General features: G+C 35.6%; 2 protein-coding genes across 8 annotated transcripts in view; one reads left to right on the top strand and one right to left on the bottom strand.

The window, feature by feature from the left end:
• The window catches only part of Col9a1 (collagen type IX alpha 1 chain), an 84,056-nt gene extending 80,002 nt beyond the window's left edge, over positions 1 to 4,054 (top strand). The window contains exon 38 of the mRNA XM_046443053.2: positions 2,967 to 4,054. Coding sequence (XP_046299009.1) covers positions 2,967 to 3,151 — 185 coding nt within the window. The 3' untranslated portion in view covers positions 3,152 to 4,054. The remainder of the gene's footprint in view (positions 1 to 2,966) is intronic.
• A 3,944-nt stretch (positions 4,055 to 7,998) lies between these two features.
• The window catches only part of Col19a1 (collagen type XIX alpha 1 chain), a 327,672-nt gene continuing 314,476 nt past the window's right edge, over positions 7,999 to 21,194 (bottom strand). For 5 of the 7 annotated variants that reach the window (XM_058578798.1, XM_058578800.1, XM_058578801.1 and 2 more), the window contains 2 exons: positions 15,398 to 15,466; positions 7,999 to 15,293 (listed from right to left, as the gene is read on the bottom strand). In XM_058578798.1, coding sequence (XP_058434781.1) covers positions 15,166 to 15,293; positions 15,398 to 15,466 — 197 coding nt within the window. In that variant the 3' untranslated portion in view covers positions 7,999 to 15,165. Of the gene's footprint in view, positions 15,294 to 15,325; positions 15,467 to 18,218; positions 20,474 to 21,194 lie in introns of those variants that run through there. The other 2 variants (XM_058578799.1, XM_058578802.1) reach the window with 2 other exon arrangements.

Here is a 21,194-nt window from a genome sequence, read left to right as displayed (position 1 = left end):
ATTTATTTCAAAACCTAGCTTCCTGGCTTTTCTTGAAAATCATCAAAGTTCTAGCAACACTGGCTCTCATTTCGCAATGGCAGCTGTCAGCTGGATCAGAGAGCTGTTGCCAGCATTCACTCCCTACTTCACCAAGCGCCTCATTCTCCCACCTGTGTCCCCAATACCGATGTGGACTGTTAGTAGCCAATTTTTATTACTCTTGTACTATAAGTTTTCTCCTAATAAAGATAGTTGGGGATTTCTTAATCAACACTAATTTCTTTATGACATTAGATATGAGCAAACTTTTTCTATAAAGAAATGCTTTTTGGCTTTGAGTGCCAGGCTGCTCTGTTGTAGTAACTCAACTCAACGCTTATAGTTCAAAAGCAGCCACAGACGGGCTCAGTGGCGGAGTGCTTGCCTAGCATGTGTGGGTTCACTGGGTTCAGTCCTCAGCATCACATAAATAAGTAAATAAAGGTACATCTACAATTAAAACAATATATATTTTTAAAAAGTAGCCACAGATAATGTGTAAATAAGTGACCAAGGCTGTTTAAAGAAATAAGATTTGGCCCACGGCCTGAAATTTGTCTACCTTGAGGTATACTGTTTGCCTAGTCCTTGTGTTCAATTGGTTTTCAGTCTCTTCTTTGGGTGGGTCATTTTCTACTCCTAATCTTGATTTGATTTGTTAAGGCAGAGGTGGTATGTCTCAATGGGGACATTCCTACTGATAAAGTACATAAAAGCCACCTTTTATATGTAGTTTTATCTGGCCAATCTTTTCTACCTTAAAAAAATAGAACTTAACCTTTAATTAAGTGTCAGGGGGTCTGAACAGGCTCTGCTAAAGGCACCATTGCAACCGCCTTATTGATTGAAGCTGTGGTTTAGGGAGTGGATTTTTCCCATTAGGGGAAAACACACTGTCATCTGCTCCATCACAGTTTAATACAGTGGGATTAAAGCGTATGGGATAAATGAGGGGAAATAACTTACACCTCTGCTTAACTGCAGTCTTGAGATGCATAAATTCAAAGATACTTATTCTTTCTTAAAACTTTTTAATGTTTTTTCCCTATGCCATTCCTTTGTGTAGATCTAACTGTGAGCACATGAGGAATAATGTGACAAGTACAATAGATAGTCTTTAATAAGACTGGGCTATCATAATAAGTCCAACAAAAGACTTATGTAATAAGACCATTAAAATGGAAACAAAAATGAAAACCAGCCAGGTGCAGTGGTGCATGCCTGTAATCCCAGTGGCTCTGGAGGCTGAGGCCAGAAGATCAAGAGCTTGAAGCCAGCCTCAGTGACGGCAAGGTGCTAAGCAACTCAGTGAGACCCTGTCTCCAAATAAAATACGAAATAGGGCTGAGGATGTGGCTCAGTGGTTGAGTGCTCCTGAGATCAATCTCCCCACCCTAAAAGAAAGTGAAAACAACTGAGAAAGAAGGAAAGTAACAAAACCTAAGCAAACATGCAATTGAACATGTAGATTTGTCCTTCAGCTTTTTGGCAGAATGGCCAATAAAAAAGCTGAGATGCAATGAGAATTTCTATAATACTGTATTATCAGGGCACATGCAGTTCATTTTACCCTAATTCTTTATCACTGCCTTTGCAGTAACAGAATGAAAGCATCTCTGGTAAATGGGAGAAATATTCAACAGAAATTTCTCCTTGTGATGGGGTGCCATGGCCCAGGGAGTGAGGCCCATTAGGTGAAACATACCACTTTTGAATGTGACAAAAGGAAGAAATGTCCATAGAGAACTTGCTGTGTTCATGTTGGGGCAGGCAGATGAGAAAAGTATCATGGATTTCTGTAGGGTGCCTGGCACAATCTTTTAAAAGATATTAATCATAATCATTATAGCAGTCCTCATTTAACAGATGCTTTGAGTCATGGAATTAAATTATAAAGAAGGTGCTTTTCCAACTTAGAGGGAAGAACAGGGAGGTTAGTGACTTGTTCATGGCCTATTAAATGACAGAGCTAGAATTTAAAATCATTTGTCTCCAAAAGCCTGTATTTTTAACCATTGAGCTCTGCTTCTCCCTGGCTGGATTCTGATCACCTGTGAGGAATGAGGGACACTGTTACCGTAGCTCTCAAGGGAAACAGAATGTGACCCTCAAGGAGGCCTGGCCTGTTGTGATTTTAAATAGGAACCACATTAAAAAGGTAAAAAAGGATCAGGCAATATTGATTTTAATAATACTGACTGTCACTGACTTAAGATGGTTGTACTTAGGATTTCTTTGACTTAATGATGGTGTGAAAGTCATACACATTCAGTCGAAATTTCAGAATTTGAATTTTGACTTTTTCTGGGTTAGTGATATGTAGTTTAATTCTTTCTCCTGATGCTGGGGAAGGTCAGGGAGAAGCAGCTTGCAGCCAGCCATGTGATGAGGAGGGAAAGCAACTGGTACTCTATGGTGTACTACGTTGCTAAGCTATGATGCTTGGTAGGTTAGGTGCATTTTCAACATAAGACTTTCAATATAAGCCCATTGTAAATTGAGGATTAGCTGTATAGTCTATTTAACTCACAGGGTGCAAAATATTTAATTATATGATAAATAAAAATTATTAATTAAATATTTTACATTTTTTTTTCATACAAAGTTTTAAAATCCAAGTGTGTTTTGTTCCTGCAGTTCATCTCAGTTTGGCCACATTTCAGTGCTCTATAGACACATACGCCTAGAGAATACTATGTTGGACAGGGCAGTTCTGCTGATAGAAATGTGGGTTACATGTGTTGAGGTCTCTTTCTTTTTTTAATTTCTATGAAACCAAAGTTGGAGTCTAGTAAAGTGATTTCTTCATCATCCATCATCCATAATTTCCTAAACCATTTATGAAGCCTTTACATGTGTACCGTTGGGCTGTGTCTAGTGCCTTCTTCCAGTTTGCAGCCACGAGGATTTTCCTGTTCACATGTGCAATCTTTTGTGTGTTTCAGGTGACCCAGGCCCTGCCAGCTATGGGAGAAACGGCCGGGATGGTGAGCGAGGGCCTCCAGGAGTGGCAGGAATTCCTGGTGTGCCTGGCCCCCCAGGTCCTCCTGGCCCTCCTGGTTTCTGTGAGCCAGCCTCCTGCACCCTGCAGGCTGGTCAGCGGGCATTTAGCAAAGGGCCCGATCAGTAAAAGGTTTAGTGCTACTTGACTGTCTGTGTAAGCCTGGTAAAGGAGCTTGGAGGAGAAACAACACCCAGAACTTGGGATAAGAAGATAATGTATTACTCTCAACAAGATGGCAGAAGTCCTGCTTGTCAATCAGATTTAGAACAATGGTGCTATTCAATAAGTTGTTTTTTCCTTTCCCTTGGAGGGAAGATAGGAGAGTCATCAGTAAAAGATGAAAAAAATCAAATTTAAATTCTATTTAAATAAATTTGCAATCCTCCTCCCAGGATCTTGACCTGTAGTGTGCTATACGCATGTGATATATTGTGGGCCACTGTGCCAATAAACAAAAACAACTGTTTGGTTTACCTCAGTTGCATTACTTATTTCATTTTTAACTTAGATGTTCCCAGACTTTTGATTCAGCTGTATAATGGATTACTAGACTAGTTATGAAGAAACCCTACTACACTCAATAGAATTGGTGCTTAAAAATCCCCATCAATGTGCTACCTTGAGAGTGGCAAGAAAGGGCTGTTACAGGAAATGATTTCCTTACATCTTATACTGGTTTTCATCTTCAGTCTTTTTGTTGGACTGTATGTACTGTACCCCAAACTCAATGTGGGGTTCTTCTGTGTGAAAACAAAAGAGTTTTAATACCCTGGCATTATCCATCAATTATTTATTTCAACGTTTCGAGGTAACATCTCTGGTTGTACCAAAGAAGAAATAAAGATGGTTTCTTAATCTCTTGTATGTTTTCTTATAAATAATCACATTCAATGAAGTCACTGAGCTTATTTTGATACATTAAAATTTAAATTATTGGTATTTCTATTGGTTTATGTGTATAACATTTGGATTTTTTTTTTCTACACAGAGGTATTTTAAAAGCCCTTAAGGGTCCACAGAGGGCATTGCCCTGTGACAGATGGTGTGTGTGTGTGTGTGTGTGTGTGTGTGTGTGTGTGTGTTTGTTTTAGGGTATGTGTGTGGTGGGATGAGAGCTTTATGGACTTTTTAGAAATTCTCAGGAAAGCTACGACCCTCCCCCAAATGCACAGAGGCACATGCATATATATTTTTGAATAGTATTTCAGGGATTCCATTAAATCTAATCTCACTTGATCTCTAGGCTAAGAAACACTACCCTCATTTCCATGGTTTGTTAGCTTCTAATCAGAACTTCATTGCTATAAATATGATTAATATTTCACCATTGCTTACATTTTACAAAACACCTCAGCTAAAGCAACTGCTGTAATTCTTTTATTTATTGAGACATGATATTTGTACAATTTTATGGAGTACATTAAATTACATGTATTGAATGTAATAATCAAATCAGGGTGATAAGCATTTCCATCTCTTCAGCCATTAATATTTGTGTTGAAAATTTTGTATTCTTCTTTTCTAGTCATTTAGAAATATACCATACATTATTTTAACCAAATGTTCCCCTACCATGCCAAAGAACAGCCAGAAGAATTCTTCTGCTCTAACTGTGTTTTGGTGTGCCTTATCGAGCCTCTTTCTATTCCCCTCCTGTCATTCACAGTCCCTATGGAGCACTCATCCATTCCCCCTTTTCTACCTTAGTTTCCATAAATGAGTGAGAACATGTGGTATTTGTCTTTCTGTGTCTGGCTTGTTTTACTTAATCACCTCCAGTTCTACCCATGTTGCTGTAAATGACAGAATATCATTATTTAATGGAGGACTAGCATTTCACTGCCTAAATATATTACATTTTCTTTATTCATTTGCTGAAGGGCATCTGGAGTGATTTTGTATTTTGGTTATTAGGAACAGGGTTGCAGTAACCAAGGCAGTGCAAGTATCTTTTTAGCATAATGATTTCTCCTTTGGATATGTACCCAGTAGTGGAACTGCTAGATCTTATGGTAGTTCTACATTGAACTTTTTTGAGGACTTTAAGGATGCTGGGCAAGTGTTCTACCACTGAGCCACACCCCCCAGCTCCTAGCCCATTTTTAAATTGGATTGTTTGTTGCTTTGGTGTTCATCTTTTTGAAAAAAAAATATATATATATATATATATATATACACACACACATACATACTGTTTTCCATAATGGTTGTACAAATTTACATTTCCTACCAACAGTGTTTAAGAATTCCCTTTTCTCCTCAACCTTGTCATTATTTGTTATATTTTGACTTTTTCATCAAAAAGCCTTCTAATTGAAGTAAGAGTCACTCAACCACTGAGCCACATCCCCAGCCCTATTTTGTATTTTATTAGAGACAGAATCTCACTGAGTTGCTTAGCTCCTCACTAAATAGCTGAAGCTGGCTTTGAACTCAGAATTCTCCTGCCTTTGCCTCCCAAGCCACTGGGATTGCAGGCGTGTGCCATCGTGCCTGGCTTGACTTGCATTTTTATGATGGTTAGTGTAATTGAGCATTTTACCATGTACTTCTATTTGTTTTTCTTCTTTTGAGAAGTATATGTTTAGTTATTTAATACTCCCCTCCCCCGTTTTTGTCGTGCTAGGTCTCAAACCTAGGACTTCAAGGATGCTGGGCAAGTGCACTACCACTGAGCCACACCCCCCAGCTCCTAGCCCATTTTTAAATTGGATTGTTTGTTGCTTTGGTGTTCATCTTTTTGAGTGCATTATATATTGTGGATATATCACCACTTGTTAGCTGAATAGTTTGCAAATATTTTTCCCAATTTGATAGATTGTTTCAATTCTATTGATTTTTAAATTTGGCAGTGCAGAAGTTTCTTAATTTCTATAATCCCATTTGTCTATTTTTACTTTTTTTTCTTTTTGCCTGTGCCTTTGGGGTCCTATCTAAAAAGTCACCTACACTTAATGTCTTGAAGTGCTTTCCTTGTGTTTTCTTGTAGTAATTTTGTAATTTCAGGCTTAACATGTAGGTCTTTGCTCCATTTCAAACTGACTTTTACATATATGGTGAGAGGAAGGAATCAATTTTTATTCTTCTGCACACACACATCTATTTTTTCCAGTATCATTTACTGAAGAGACTGTCCTCTCCACTGTCTATTCTTGGCTACTTTGTGAAAAACCAGTTGGCTGTATGGATGTGAATTAATTTCTGGGTTATCTAGTCTGTTCCATTGGAATGTATACTATGATGTCATATTTACTTTAGCTTTTTAGTATATTTTGAAGTCAAGTATTGGGATACCTCCAGCTTTTTTCCCCCTCAAGATTCTTTTAGTTATTCTGCGTCTTTTGAGGTTCCATATGCATTTTAAGTGTTTTTTCCTATTTCTGTGACAAAAGTCATTGATATTTTGATGGGAACTGCACTGAATCTATGGATTGCTTTGGGAATTATGGTAATTCTAACCATATTGACTTTGGATCTATGGACATGGAATATCTTTCCTATCTTGTGTCCTCTAAAATTTCTTTCATCAAGTTTTATGCTTTTTATTATAGATATCTTTAACTTCCTTGGTTCACTTTATTTCCAAATATTTTATATTTTTGGTAGGTTTTATGATTGGGATTCCTTAATTTTTCCATTAAGTTTATTATTATTGTATAAAAATGATAGTGGTTTTATATGTTGTTTTGTATCCTGAAACTTTACTGAATTTGTTTATAAGTTCTAATTTTTTATTAATATTTAGATTTTCCTATGTATAGAATCATATCATCTGCAAACATGAGTAATTTAACTTCTCCCTAACCAATTTGGAAGCCTTTTATTTATTTTTATTGCCTAATTATTCTTGCTAAAACTTCCATCACTATAATAAATAAGAGTGGTGATTTATTTCTTTCTTCTACTAACTTTGAGCTTGGCTTACTATTGTTTTTCCAAATTTGAAGTGCATTATTAAGTTGTTCATTTGAGGTTTTTATTTTTAATATATGCATTTATTGCTACAAACTTCCCTCTGAGTACTGCCTTTGCTGTATCCCACAGATTTTGGTATGTTGTGTTGTCATTTTCATTTGTTTCTAGGCATACTTTAATTTCCTTTAAATTTCTTCCACCTCCCATTGGTCCTTTATGATCATGTTTTCATATGCCATGTATTTAAATACTTTCCATGCTTCTTGTTGACTTGCGGTTTTATTCTGTTATGGTCTGGAAGATACATGATGTGATTTTAGTTTTTATAAATGTGTTGAGACTTGATTCATGGCCTAACATGTAGTCTATCCTGGAGATTGATCCATATGCTGATGAAAAGAATGTGTATTCTGCAGAGGTTGGGTGAAGTGTTCTGTAATTGTCTGTTAGTGCCGTTTGCTCTATAGTATGGCCAATTCTGATGTTTTGATTTTTCTATGTGGATAACCTATCCATTGAGGAGAGTGGGGGTGTCAAAACCCTCCGGTGTTACTGTATTAGCCTTCTCTCCCTTGAAAAACCATTATGTCCTTAACAATATTTCCTGATCACTCCTTTGTTACTATTTGCATAATCATTTTGGTTTGTTGTTTAATCAACATCTACTTAAACTATTGAATGGACTTGATAGACTCCTTATGTTAGAGTGTGAGTGACTGATTTGTCCCAGGCATAGAACAAATAGTCCAAAATAGTCAATATATATTCAGTTTATGGAACTCAAGTCAAAGGGGTGCAATCCCTAATAGGATCTTTGATATCTATTTTTCCCTCTCATGTACTTCTTATACATTTTAACATCCTATTTTGAGTTATTTGTTCAAATTAATCATCATGTAATTTTTTAGAATGCCTTACAGCATCTAGTTCTATGCTTCTAGCATGTTTTGTGCTTATGGGGAAAGATTCCAACTTAGCTACACATATCATTATAAAATTGATATATTTTTTTCAGGAGCTATGATACATAATCAAAAAAGTACAAGAAATGATTTTTTCACCAAAATGCTTTTATTTTAACTGGAGTAACATAATCAAATACAACAAAAGAAAAATTAGATAATCAAATATGTGTCTCAGTTCTATAATATCGTATTCATAAGAAAATTTAAAAAAATAAAATTTCAAAGAACAGTTCACTCAAATGTTTTACAAACCTGATATATATATATATCAAGGCTGTATAGCAAGCTCCACAAATAAGTAACATTGGAAACAACACCTTACAAATAGATTATGCAAAACTATCACATTTCAAATGGTAGGAACAATCCATTAAAAATTTTAGGTACGTAAAATAGTCTACAGAAACACTAGATACTTATAAATTGCAAATAAAAGTGCCCAGCAAATCCTCTCCACAAAAGAGAGCTGATAAATATTGAATTAGACCAAGAATGTCTCTCTAGCAAAATAGAAATCTCCAAATCCTCTTTGAAATATCTTTGAAAATTGGATGAAGTGTCAACTAGAGCACTTACCAAGACAGGAATGTGTAAATAATTAAAGTTGGTTATAAACTGGCATGTTAATCAAGAGCAAATGATTCATTTCTTTCTTTCTAGTCAGTGGTTCTATGGCAGTATAATATGATTTTCATCCTAAATATCTGACAGGTTGGTTAAGAACTATGGAAATCATTTCTTGGTCTGAGTACACAAATTCACTGGCACAGTTTTGGTAATTATCTTCTGTCTAGAGGAGTATGAATGAGTAGTCATATCAATTTAAGTGAATCACTCTGAAATACTTCATATTTCAAGCTAGCTATATTAATGTTGCTATTCTTAAATATCATTGATGAGATTTAATTTATTTGGAACCTGAAATGAGCTTAATGTAAATTCTTGCTTAAAGAGATCATCTGTAATTTTATTCTTTAATTTTTTGGCTATTTTTCTGAGGTATAAAATCTGAGTTCAAAATTAAACCAGTATAGGTAGATAATTACTAGAGATACATAAGATCATTCCTAATATCAATAAAATTACTATCTAAGTATTTGCTGGTAGTCTGGAAATAAAGTAGTGATATAATAGTATTAAGAAAAAATACTAGCAAATTAATTGATGTTTACAAATGGGCAATGGACATAAATGATCTTAAATTTCTTTTTAAAAACAATACTAATGTTCAAGAACTATAACTCAAGTCCTTTTGCACATGGTAAAATAAACACTTTATTTGTGAACTTAGTCTTTTGTAGTAGAGTTGTGATGTTGGATGTGATATTAAGTACATATGGCTCAGTATTAAATTGGCTAACAGCAATACTGTCTGTAAATAGGCATGCTCAAATGCTATTTAAACGAGTAAATAATTGTAACATATTTGATGGATCTTGTTATAAGGAAGAGGATGCTGACTGATAATTATTTTTAGTCTTAATAAATGGCAAAATGCTAACTTTCTGTTTAGCATGACTTCACATCTTGATCTTGAATCCAGAATAACTGGCAGGCGGACAAATGAGGAAAATTAGCTCCAAGAAACATTATTTTTGAGGTTTACCTGAATTTGTCTTTGGGCTCCAAGTCGAAATTTTGTGTATGAAAAGACAACAATATTCTTTAGAGAGCACCTAGTTAATTTATCATAAGAGAATCTGAAGATAAGAATAGTTAAGAACTATGTAAATCACTACCCAGTCCAAATAGACAAAACACTGGCATGTTTTGATATAATTAATTTCTGTTAAGAAAACATGCTATGTATTTAAATACTTATTGCTTGCCTATATTCTTATTTCTAATGATTTAAGAACTTATATTAAGAAAAATTATTCATATTTTTTATCTCAGGACTTTTTATAGCAATGATTTTAGTAAGATCATCACATTGGGAGACAAAAGTTCCAAAGGATTGTTTCTGCTTGGAATTCTTATCTTAAATCATTGGACTAGGCTTTTTATGAGTTACCAGGAGAACAGGTTTTAAATTTATTAAAAGCCAAGTAATGATTAATGTGACAAACAAAACTATAATTACCAGTCTGGTATAAACATGAATTCTGCCATAGACCAATTAAGGGTTCTCTGGATGCCTGTGGGATTACCCTTGATGTGCAAATGCTTTTGTAGCTTCACTGTAGTTGAGACCTAACAGAATGGAACTGAAGTGTAGAGTTTCAGCCACAAGAATTGGGAAGACGTAGATATGGCATTAATAACTGCATCCCAGAATTCCCTGAATTAGGGTAACATCCTTTATTGCTGAGACAGACAACAAGCTCATTATGCATAATGAAGATATAGGAATCAAGGCCTCAAAGCATTATATCCACTTGGGATTTAGAATGAAATTGGTGCCATTCAACTTAACATGAGCATAATGAATTAAACCTTATATACTTGGATGAGGTAAGAGAGAGAACCAACTAAATGGAGAAAAATATGTCCCAAATGCTATTTTAAAAATAAATAGTTACAAAATATTCCATAATACAATCTGGATTTAAATACATTAAAATGCTAAGATATTTATCCATAAAGTATACTTTAAAGAATACAGAAAAATAAAATGTAAAATAGCTACATTGTTACAGCTTATTATGGTGAAGCAACACACACACTTCTGTGAAATCTTCTAACAACTACTCCCCAAGTTTAGACTTCCTACTTCATCAGTATTCACTCTGACACACATCATGAAACAAGTAGCTAATTCCTTAAGATGCAGCATTCACAAATCACTATTGGATCTAAACTTGAAATTTTCTACCATTTTGACTTTCTTAGTCTTAGCTTTGGTCTTATGAGTGTTTTTCAGTTAGTTTTTTTTTTTTTTTTTTTTTTTCCTGTGCTGTGCCTACTTGTCTGAATGTATTTTCTCTGTGTTCACATGGTACTTCATTCCATTTTTTTAAAATGACCAGTTAACTCTGACATGCTATTTTGAATGAAATGTTCAGATTATAGCTCCAGCTACATCTGAAAATAAAAATGAAAATAATTATTCTATTTCCTGAGACTCCTAGTAATTGAACACATTTAATGTAATTAATACTACTTTTGCTTGCCAACTAATATATGAATACAATTCAATGAGCTAGGCCATTTTGAAGTAAATAGGCATAAAAGATACTGGTTAAATTCTTTACTGCATCTTCTCTTAGAAGCCTAGGTAATCATTGTGAGATGAGAGGTATGAAAGTAGAGTGCGTACCTCTACACCAGGTAACACCCTCATGTATTAAGAAACAACATGGGGAATCATGTCAGGAAGCACTGTGTCTTAAGGGGGCACAGACAAGTGTGAAAAATATTTCAGAACGAGCAAGGAACAAATCTGCAAAACTATTCTGAGGATTCATGGAAACAACTTCGGTGTATCACTTAAACTCAGAATTCTCGGTCTCAGAATATTATTACTAATGTTAGGAAAAAAGTGGTATTTGGAAAAATAATGCTTCAAGCTTATATTGATAAATAGTGATATATTTCTAGAAAAATGCAAGATTATACAAATATAACTGCAAAAACTTAAGTGTCTTCAAGATGGAGTTTAGACGTGTGATTTTATAAATTGTCTACTTGTGGTAAGCTAAATGCCTTTTACTGTCTGTCAACAGTGAGTATCTTTCCTGTCTAAAAGGCAGAATGACAACTTAGGTGTCTTCATGTTAATCACTAAAACAGGAGGGTAGTATACAAATGAAGTTACAGAAGTAAACTTGCACTTTAACTGCGTATATAGGTACATATTTATGTGTATTCACACTGAAGAAATAAAACTGAAACAATCAGAAACCAAAGGCTGCTGTGCCTGCTTCATAAAGATACTTAAATTAGGAAAAGCATAAATTAACAAAACAAATAGAACTTAAATTAACAAGACATTATTTACAAAAGTCTTTTTTTAAAAAAGCGCAAGAGCAAAAATCTGATTTAATTGACCATTGAACTTTCTTTGCCTGTACTTCTGAGCTTGCTTAGTTTGAATGAATAGCCTTAAACACCATCTTGTGAACAAAAGGAGGTATGTCACGGGTTCCCAGTAAGTGAGGGAGACTGCAGAAAAGCTAAGCCTCATTTAATACCTAAACATATTCACAAGAAATAATAAGCCAAATATCAAATGCCAAATTTTACAGACAATGTATTCTAAAATAATCACTTAAGCTCTGTAAGTGACTAAAATGTAAAATTCTGAACAACGTCATGAAATACAGAAATAAGCACCTGAGGTTATTCACTCAATTACTTCCATCAAGGTGAGGAGTTAAAAAAAGTTGACTGTGTATCTGTTATGGTTAGAACTAATACTGTCCTCAGTTGAGAAGAACAATGAACAAAGGTATTAGTTTTCCTTTTTTCTTTCCATTCTGAAGGCCATAAATACTAATTGAAGTCAAAACTTATTCTTTACAAAGAAAGATTTTGATCAAATATGATAGAAATTTAATAATTCTTTATCCCTGTTGTGGCCATCCCTGACATCTATGTGCAAGTAAGTAAATGTTTTGGACAAAACTAATGGTTCAAGAGAAATGGCAGCCATCAAGTTACTTAGAGGAGAATTTCCTACCCTACTTGGGGCCCAAAGTATCTACTTTTTTTGAAGGGAACTGGGCATCTGCCAGATGGCTACTTCATCTAGTGTTGTGTTCACTGAGCTGCACCCAGTGTTTTCATGCAGCCCCTCTTTTTTTTTTTTGCACGTCAGGTGAATACAGTGGAGGCAGGAAATAGTATATGAAGATAAATAACAACAGGGTGAGAGGCTCGAACCATGTGAACACAGTCCTGTTTCCACAGTTATGTCAAACTTAGTCAAATATTCTATGTAGAAAAAATGAGCCACTGTGACATACTTTGTAGTATGCATCATATAACGTTATATTTTGTCTCCTCTCCTATTCAGATTACCTAAAGAAATCCAAATCCTTGAAACAGGAATAAACCAGTCAAGCATTTGTGCAATTTAGAAAAAGATTCCTAACTATACAATTCATAAGAAAGGATGCATGGCTTATTCTGTAGCACTAAAGTGATCAGAATTTATAAAACAAGAAAATGAATTGCATCTTTTATGTATACAAAGGATTGACTAAAGAAAACAAAATACATTGATCACCCATCGGCAAAACAGTCCAAGAAAACATTGAAATGATAAAATAAATATTTTTGAATTAGCCAAGAGGAAAAAGGATAAATTACCTATTAATATGCAAAAATACTCTTTGAAAACATATAAAACGTTTGGCTTTATGACAAATTCAAGTAAATTAATGTTTCAGATAAGTCGTAAGTGTTCATAAAATTCAACAAATTAAAATCTCAAAATATACAGATAGCACCAAATTTTAAATCTATATACACTTTTTGGGATAAATTATTATTTTAGTAATGCAATACATATGTAAAATGCATATGCATATTCCAATTGTGTAAGTTTAAACCACAGCACCATTATAGGTATTGCACAAGAAACAAAATAAAGTCAATTTAAAGTTAAAAACAGGATAACCTTGGAAAATAAATAAATTGGAATTGAAATATACAGCAAAATTCAACATGAAATAACTAAAAGGTTGTATGTATGCACAGCCATGTAGACAGTACCTGACCAGCAGTTCATTCGTCAATAATGAAAACCAGTTCAAATCATGGGTGCATTTAAATAAACTCTGCCTTAATTTAGGCATGCTCCTCAGGCACAACTCTGTTCACAGCTTTCTCCAATTTCAGTGGGCTTGCTTTTCTAAACTCATTTTTCCACTAACAGACAAAAGTAATCATGTCCAATTAGAATCTGCACTGCTCCTTGAAGAGGTGTGAACTCCTGATTTCTGTGACAGGAGGGCTCTGGTGGTGTGTTCTCTGCATCTGTGGGATCCACCAGCTAGGTTCAGCAACATTCTCATTTCTACTACTCTATAAAATTTGTTGTTTTCAACCACAAGTTTCTCAGAATAGTGTATAGATAGGCAATAAAAATACCATGTAGCAAAACAGTTGACGATCACTGTGTCTTCATTTCCTCTCAGAGGATGTGGTTTTGGGGAGAGTGTTAGCTCTTTCATCTGAGTGCCAGTTGCACGTGTGGTCTCATAGCTTTCCTTTGCCATGCCAAAGCTTCTGGAGAAACATTATTCTCCTTAGGAGCTTTTGGGCTGCACCTTCTCAATATGCATTTGTTGACACCACACATTCATCCGCTAGGGCAAGTCGGTTTCTTCTTCGGTTGCTACAAATCTGTCCTTGGTTCGGTGGCCAGTTCTTGTCTTAAAGTCTGAGGGTCATGAGGTCAGAAGGAAAACAGGTACAGGGGCCCAAAATGAGGCCCTTTAAACTTCATGAGTACCAAAGATGCCTCGGTGCCTTAACCACCAAACACCTCTTAGGGAAAAGAGCTTTCTTCTCTTCATTAAATGAGAAACTCAGTGAAGGGAACACAGAGTGCTAGGCTTTTTTCGTGGGACTCTTAAACAATTGGCACTTTGTTCCTTTTTTTCCCCCCATGCAGTATGTATTCATGCAAGTAGTGATTGCTTTGAATAAAATTCATTATATAAAGAATCAAAAAAATTACTTTAGCTGTTGGTGATGGTGAGTTTTGGGGCTCCCTGATTAAAACAGTCTCCTGTAATTTTTCCAAAGCATAGTTATAAAGTGAAGCTCTTATTGCCTAAATATTTTTCTGCAAAAGTAGGATGGATGTAGGATGGCATAAGAATTCTTGTAAAAGTAATCAAAAAAGGTTAATAGGAGCAATACATAAGAAAGTGAACAAAATTTTTAGCAATGACACTAAATTCCATTGCTAAGAAAACTTCAAGTCTGAAACTTTAGAATTCAGAAATCAGAGGTCAATTACATGTTGACAAGTCCACAAAATGTACATCATCATCCGTCTACCAAATCATATGATGGTTTTTTTTGATGTACTAACAATAAGATTTGCTTGCATGTTTCATATAAAACTGAATACAAAGCATAGTAATGATGAGGCAAAACATATGGAATGAATTTGGGGAAAATCTGAAATACTAATTTGCAATTATTGTAGGGACAGGATTCAAACTTTTGCATTTAATGTCTGACTTACAGAAAAATTCTAAAAAGAAAAAAAAAAGCAGCCCACAAACTGTGAGAGTTTGACAGAAATAAGATAGCTCCAAGGGCGGAAGGTATCCTTAGGAACCAAGTCTTCCTCAGGTGTGCTCATTTCCCACCTGCCCGCTGATGGGCATGAGACACAGGATGGAGGCAATCTTCTGGGTTACATCTTCCACTGGGTCCTGGGGGGCCCTGGGGCCCTGGAGTACCTGGTGAGCCTGGCAAACCCATAGCTAATGAAAAAAAGGATCCCATTAGAATGCAGAGCACATACTATCCATTCTCGTTTCCTACAGACAACATGGATCATGTGTTAGGGAGATAGCATCACTGTTACCTGAAGTCCCAGGAATACCTGGCAATCCAATTCCAGGTTCACCTCTTTCTCCCTTTTGTCCTCGGTAGCCTAAGGGAGAGATAAAAAGAGTTGGAAAAAGTAAGAGTGTTCTATGGCAACATAACCCATACAATAACCATTTTCAGAGTCATGATGTTTATGTGATTTTTTTTACTTAACATAAATCATATATTAGCCATCTGTTCTGCATTAAGCACATATTTAGTTAAATATCAGATTAGTGTGATAAGACAATGAGGATCTTAAAAATACATAACTAATACAAAATGTCCAAGTAGTCAAATTCTTGATAGATTTTTTGCCAATGAAATTGATACTGAACTCAAATTGATCATTTGTATCTTTTTCAAATGACAATGACAGGTGTATGAGTCCTCTTCAATAGAAATTCTGACTGGAGGCTAGGTATAGGCTAAATAAAAGAAGAACACTGAAAAAGTTCTGCTTAATATTAGGACAAGATATTACAAGGTTCTGAACCTTATCCTATCAAATAAAGGAAATGAAAGGAACAAACAGCTCAGGATTTCAATAAATGACAGCAAGAGTACATGTGAGTCAGCTCATCTTGAGTCAGGTCTTTGTTCAAATTGCTGACTATAACAACACAGTATCTTTTACAATAAAACTAGAACAGCAATTCCGTGTTTTAACATGGCAGTTTATAAATCCAAAGGACCAGGAACTTCACCAATGCTAGAGAACAAGGGGAGATTGGGGGATCCTCCCAAGCATACTTCATCATCTTAAGATACTGTAGCAAGGCTGGGGGTGTAGCTCAGTAGTAGAGCACTTGTCTAGCATGTGCAAGGCCTTGGGCTCTATCTGTCCCCAACACACACACACACACACACACACACACACACACACACACTTAACAAAAATGAATTTGGTCTAAGACCTGTGTACATGTTAAGATAAAATCATTCTGGTTCTAGAATATACTTCTTGTTGCCTGAGCTAGACATTTCAAGGCAATTTGTACCCTAGGAGTCCTTACCTGTGCTTTAAAAAAAGCCCCCAAATATGTTTATATTTTTTATATATTGGCATTCACATGATAATTTGAAGAAAAGGTTCTGAGCTGTAAGAGTTTCACAGTCATGGTAAATAGTTTTTATTTCTGATTTTTTTCATGTTTATACAATAGCTTAAACATTGTTCCTAGTCTCAAATGAACACGACAATCACACAGAACCATGCAGAAACACAGGAAGGATCTAAGTAGGACAGCATCTCAGTAGGAAACAGTAGGCCCTAACTTGGCTGTGTTTTGTCATAAAAGTTTGTCATTACAACAGAACATGTCAGGAGGAGAAAATTTAATCTCCCTATGAATAGCACATGTGATGTTTTTTCCCCCATGGCTGTTGAGAGTTAGACATCAGTTTTTGGGTTGTCATTGTCAATTCTGACTTGACCATACAGTGTACACATTATCTAAGTCACAATAGCAATGTATCACCACACAGTTATATTTTTGCTTTACAGGTGTGACCTGAACACGAACATGAACATAATAGAATAACAGATATATGATAAGGAAATATATTGGGAATACATAGATCAGGATATTTCACAAATTCATATCTGAAAACTATGTTAAAGATGTTCAATAAAATCCTAGATCCTAGAAAGAACAGTGGCTTGAACATGGGGCAAAATGTCCTAAGTTGATACATATTCAAATTTTCAAATTTAAAATAGTTACAGGATTTCTTTAAGTGGCTTTCATTTAACTTATGTGAACCACAAGGAAGAATGTACTTAGGGCCACTTGAAATCACCATTCCAAATCCATTATTTAAACATTTCTGGAGTAAAATAACATTTATTATCTGAGGTTTATTTAATAGGCCTCACTATCACATAAAAATTGTCAAGTTGACCCTCAAGCTATCTCAGTAAATACTTAATAGGCTAAAAAAGAGGAAGAAAGAAAAATAAGAAAAGACATACGAATTTTTGATTAATAAGAGGATTAACAAGACTGTGACCTAATTTGAAGTGAAAAATATCTCCGTAAATACAAAAAAACCCTGCCTATTTGTTTTTGCATAGTTTAAATTCAATTTTCAGATTTTAATATAATGCAAAAAATACATTATTCCACATGGATTACGGGGCATATGGCGTCAAAATGATAATTTGTATATTTGTATAATAAGGACATGTTTACCCTCCTCCTGTCAAATGTAACAATTTCTTTGTACAAATTTCTCAGTTCATTAGGTTAATAACTACCTGTTAGTAACAGATAAAGCCACTGAATTACACAGAGTGTTTTCTACTCTTGAATTTCCTAATAAGGTCCCAAACTGCTATAAAGCCATAGGATCTTATTTTATAATTGCTTCATAACCAACTGTCAGATATAAGTGCTAATAAAGTCATTACATTTTCTCCTTTTCTAGGATTTAGCTTTTTACTTCTTTAGAGTAGGCCTCTCTTTAAATTTGGAAGAGGCTGGTCTATCTCCAAGCAGACCTATATTTCCATAGATCACAAGTACACAGTGTGATAATTTGACATCACTGCAGCTTATATAGGAAGGCAGAAACAGAAAAGCACTGTCCTAAAGGATGTAGAGGTACTGGTCATTGGTGAAACATGGTGCTTGTTGTAAATTTTCAGGAGGTAGACTGTATTTATTACCAGTAGGGAGATTTTAGTTTTTACTCCAGAGATTTACTTTTAAATTTATATATATATATTTATATATATATATATATATATATACACATACATACATACACACATATATATATATGTATGCATCTATATGAATATTGGACAAAGGAGGCCAGAAAAAGGGTACCATTGGCATTTTGGAAGAATAATTCTTCATGTGGGGGGGACTGCCTCATGTCTTACAAGTTGTTTAGCTTCTCTGGTTCTGGTCTACTAATTGTTGGCAGTACCCCTCAATCATTGTGCCCACACTCACAAAAGGTCCTGCTGCTAACATATTTGAAAGGTCAAATCTATACCAGTTACATAAACTATCCTATGGGCCATCAGATTACAAAAACCAGGTTTCTCTTCACTTATAAGCCAATAATAGCTAACTTCTAAAAGTTAAAAAATAAAAACAACTACTCCCATAATATCTTTTTTAAAACTGATGGAGGGCATATGGATGAGTCTTTTTCTCCCTCCTACTAACCTACGTGTGAGGTGAAAGAAATAAGACTTTCAAATGTGTATTTATTCCTCAGTGTTTTCATAGTGGCAGAGAATCAGTGGAGCAGTCGTGTTTTGAAATGAGTTTAAGTAAAATTATTTCTCAAAAAACTCATCCAAGAAATTAAGTGTTAGGAGAATTTGCCTCTCCTTCTTTTTTTTAGAGAGAACCTGCCTGGATCTTGCTTCTCAGGACCTCTTTGATTCTAATGTAGCACATTCTCACTCACCTGTTGGAGCACCAGCCATCAGGCTGGGTGCTGCCCACCTAAGGGGCGAACTCCAGGGCAAGTTCTCCTCTCAAGGCACAGTGAGAAGGCAATATTCAGACCCCAACAGAATGGCTAAAATAAAACACTCTGCAAATGCTTTTGAATTGAAAAAGACAGCAACAATCACCCCTTTGAGAGTATAGAAAAAAATGCAAAAAGGTGACCCAACTTGGAATCTTAATGCTCTTCATTCCTTAAGAAGATCAAGGTGCTGAAAGGGGACCCACAGGCTTTCATTATCAGAGTCTCAGTAGGAACAGTACCTCCCTTTTTCAACCTGGATTGTGTACTTCTATTTGTCACACATCGATTTTCTCATTGCTTTCTACAGTCTTCTGCTTCTTAGAATAAGCACAGGAAACTTTATGAGGCCCCTTTATGTGTTTGCCTTTCCCTATCCATAAGGAGCAAATAAAGGACTCCATTGTACATGTTTCAAAACAAACCACTTAATTTTAAATGATGGTTTTCTTTCCTTACAAACACTGAAAGAACCATATGTCGTTTAGAAAATTCACAAAAGCCACCATTAATAGAACTCACGCATGGGCAGAACACACTGCACCACATATAGAAGCCCCACTTCCTTTCCCTTTCTCTGCTGTGTGACCCTTCCTCAAACTCCACTTTACTGTATCAGGGATGAAGAGGACCATTTCAGACAATAGCATTTGACGTTCTCATGGTCACTAACGAAGATATTTCATATGCATTTTTTTACTTCCTTTTCAAGAAAATTTTTAAATCTCACAGCAAAACTTTGAAGTCATAGCATGGTTTTATCTTCTGAGCACTTCATATTTATTTATCCACCAAAGAAAAACTCTTCAAATCCTTATGCCCTCCTGTAGAGGTACTAGAAATCAAGCAGCAAGAAACCTTGTTTTCTTTTCTTCTTCTTTTTCATTTTTTTCCCCCAGTAGATTTCTCTGTGCCTTTAGATAGGATTATCAGTACAGCACTAATTATAGGCAAACTTCTATAAAAATGAATCTCATTTTTCTTTACAAGATTTTTTTTTCCTGCTGCTTTGCTGCAAATTTAACAAATGATGAAAAGGTTGAGGAGACAACTAAGAAGTTATGTGTCTGTTGCCAGAAACCCATTTAGGACAAATGTTTGGTCAATTTTAGTAAACCTTGGTTTTAAAAAAATTGGAAATCATGTGGCAAAATCTTTCAAATTCAAGAATTGCTTGCAAAGTCCTATGAAAAGTTCAAGTACTTTATGATGTCTCCTAGACAGAATGGCATAGACATCCCTTGCAAAAGGGAGGGCAAGTGGAATAATGAGCAGAAGTCTTGTTTCCATAAATGTCACTAATACTGCTGATTTGGAATTGCCTGTGACTGATGGACTTTTCCAACACCTAGGAGGGTTCCAGAAGCCATGGTTGTGTAGAACAGGTGACTCCAGTTCCAAAGAGGTTTTCTCTGGTCAGCCAATTTTCCATTGTTCCTGTTCTCTGAGATCACCAATGTCTGAAGGATCTGTCCAAAGTTTTTCTTCTATTGTTATTGACACTGCTTATCCTTCATGTGATCTGAGGTATCTTCAGGTGGGCTTTCAAGATCTTCACTCCAGTTCTCTTATATTCTGACTTCAAAACAGACCCAATAGGTGAAAGATAATAACCACCCACCCACCAATGGTAGACACATAGAGATTACCTCTGATTTCACACATTCCTCTTTCCTTTAACAATCTGTAAAACATTCCTATGATCTAAGAGAAAGGTAGGGTATGTGTGTGTAGTTTAAGAAAACTAGAGTGATCATGAAGCTGAGCCTTGAGGCCAGATCGAATATCCAACTCCCTGTTAAGCTCACCTGACACTTGTCTTCCAAAATAATCAGATGAAGTTTGTTTTCTTTCATTAGGAGTCTGGTGATTAGCAAAAGGGCCTGGGTCAACCACTCTAGTTCATTCCTTGTGTAATAGGTTGGGAGCTGCACATGAGCAAACTAATCAGTGACAAGAATAGCCAGAGGAAATAATGATCTTTGCAGAACTGAAAAGCATCTGGTGAGGAGGCAGTTACGACCAGATGGGTGTCACTCGGTCACAAACCTCCACCTGTGAGAAGGTGCCCACCAGTCTGTGATAAATCATCTTCTATAACTGCCCCTAAATCAGCTTCAGGGCAAGATGGCCCTCCATCTTCTAATCAGCTAGCTCTACTTAGTACAAGTGATTTCTCTACCACTGCCTTGCTCCTAGATGACTAAGGGGCTTCCATTCTGGGGTAAGTAAACCTAGCCTTTCCACTAACAAATCTGGCAGCCAGCCAGGAGTAGGGGCTCCAGTCGACCTCGGAGGGA

Source organism: Marmota monax, unplaced genomic scaffold, assembly GCF_021218885.2.
Source record: "Marmota monax isolate L192 unplaced genomic scaffold, Marmota_monax_Labrador192_F-V1.1 WCK01_AAM20220418_F8-fsc00091, whole genome shotgun sequence".
Lineage (NCBI taxonomy): Eukaryota > Metazoa > Chordata > Mammalia > Rodentia > Sciuridae > Marmota > Marmota monax.
Note: the sequence above shows the minus strand (reverse complement) of the source record. Positions and strands in the feature narration are given on the sequence as shown.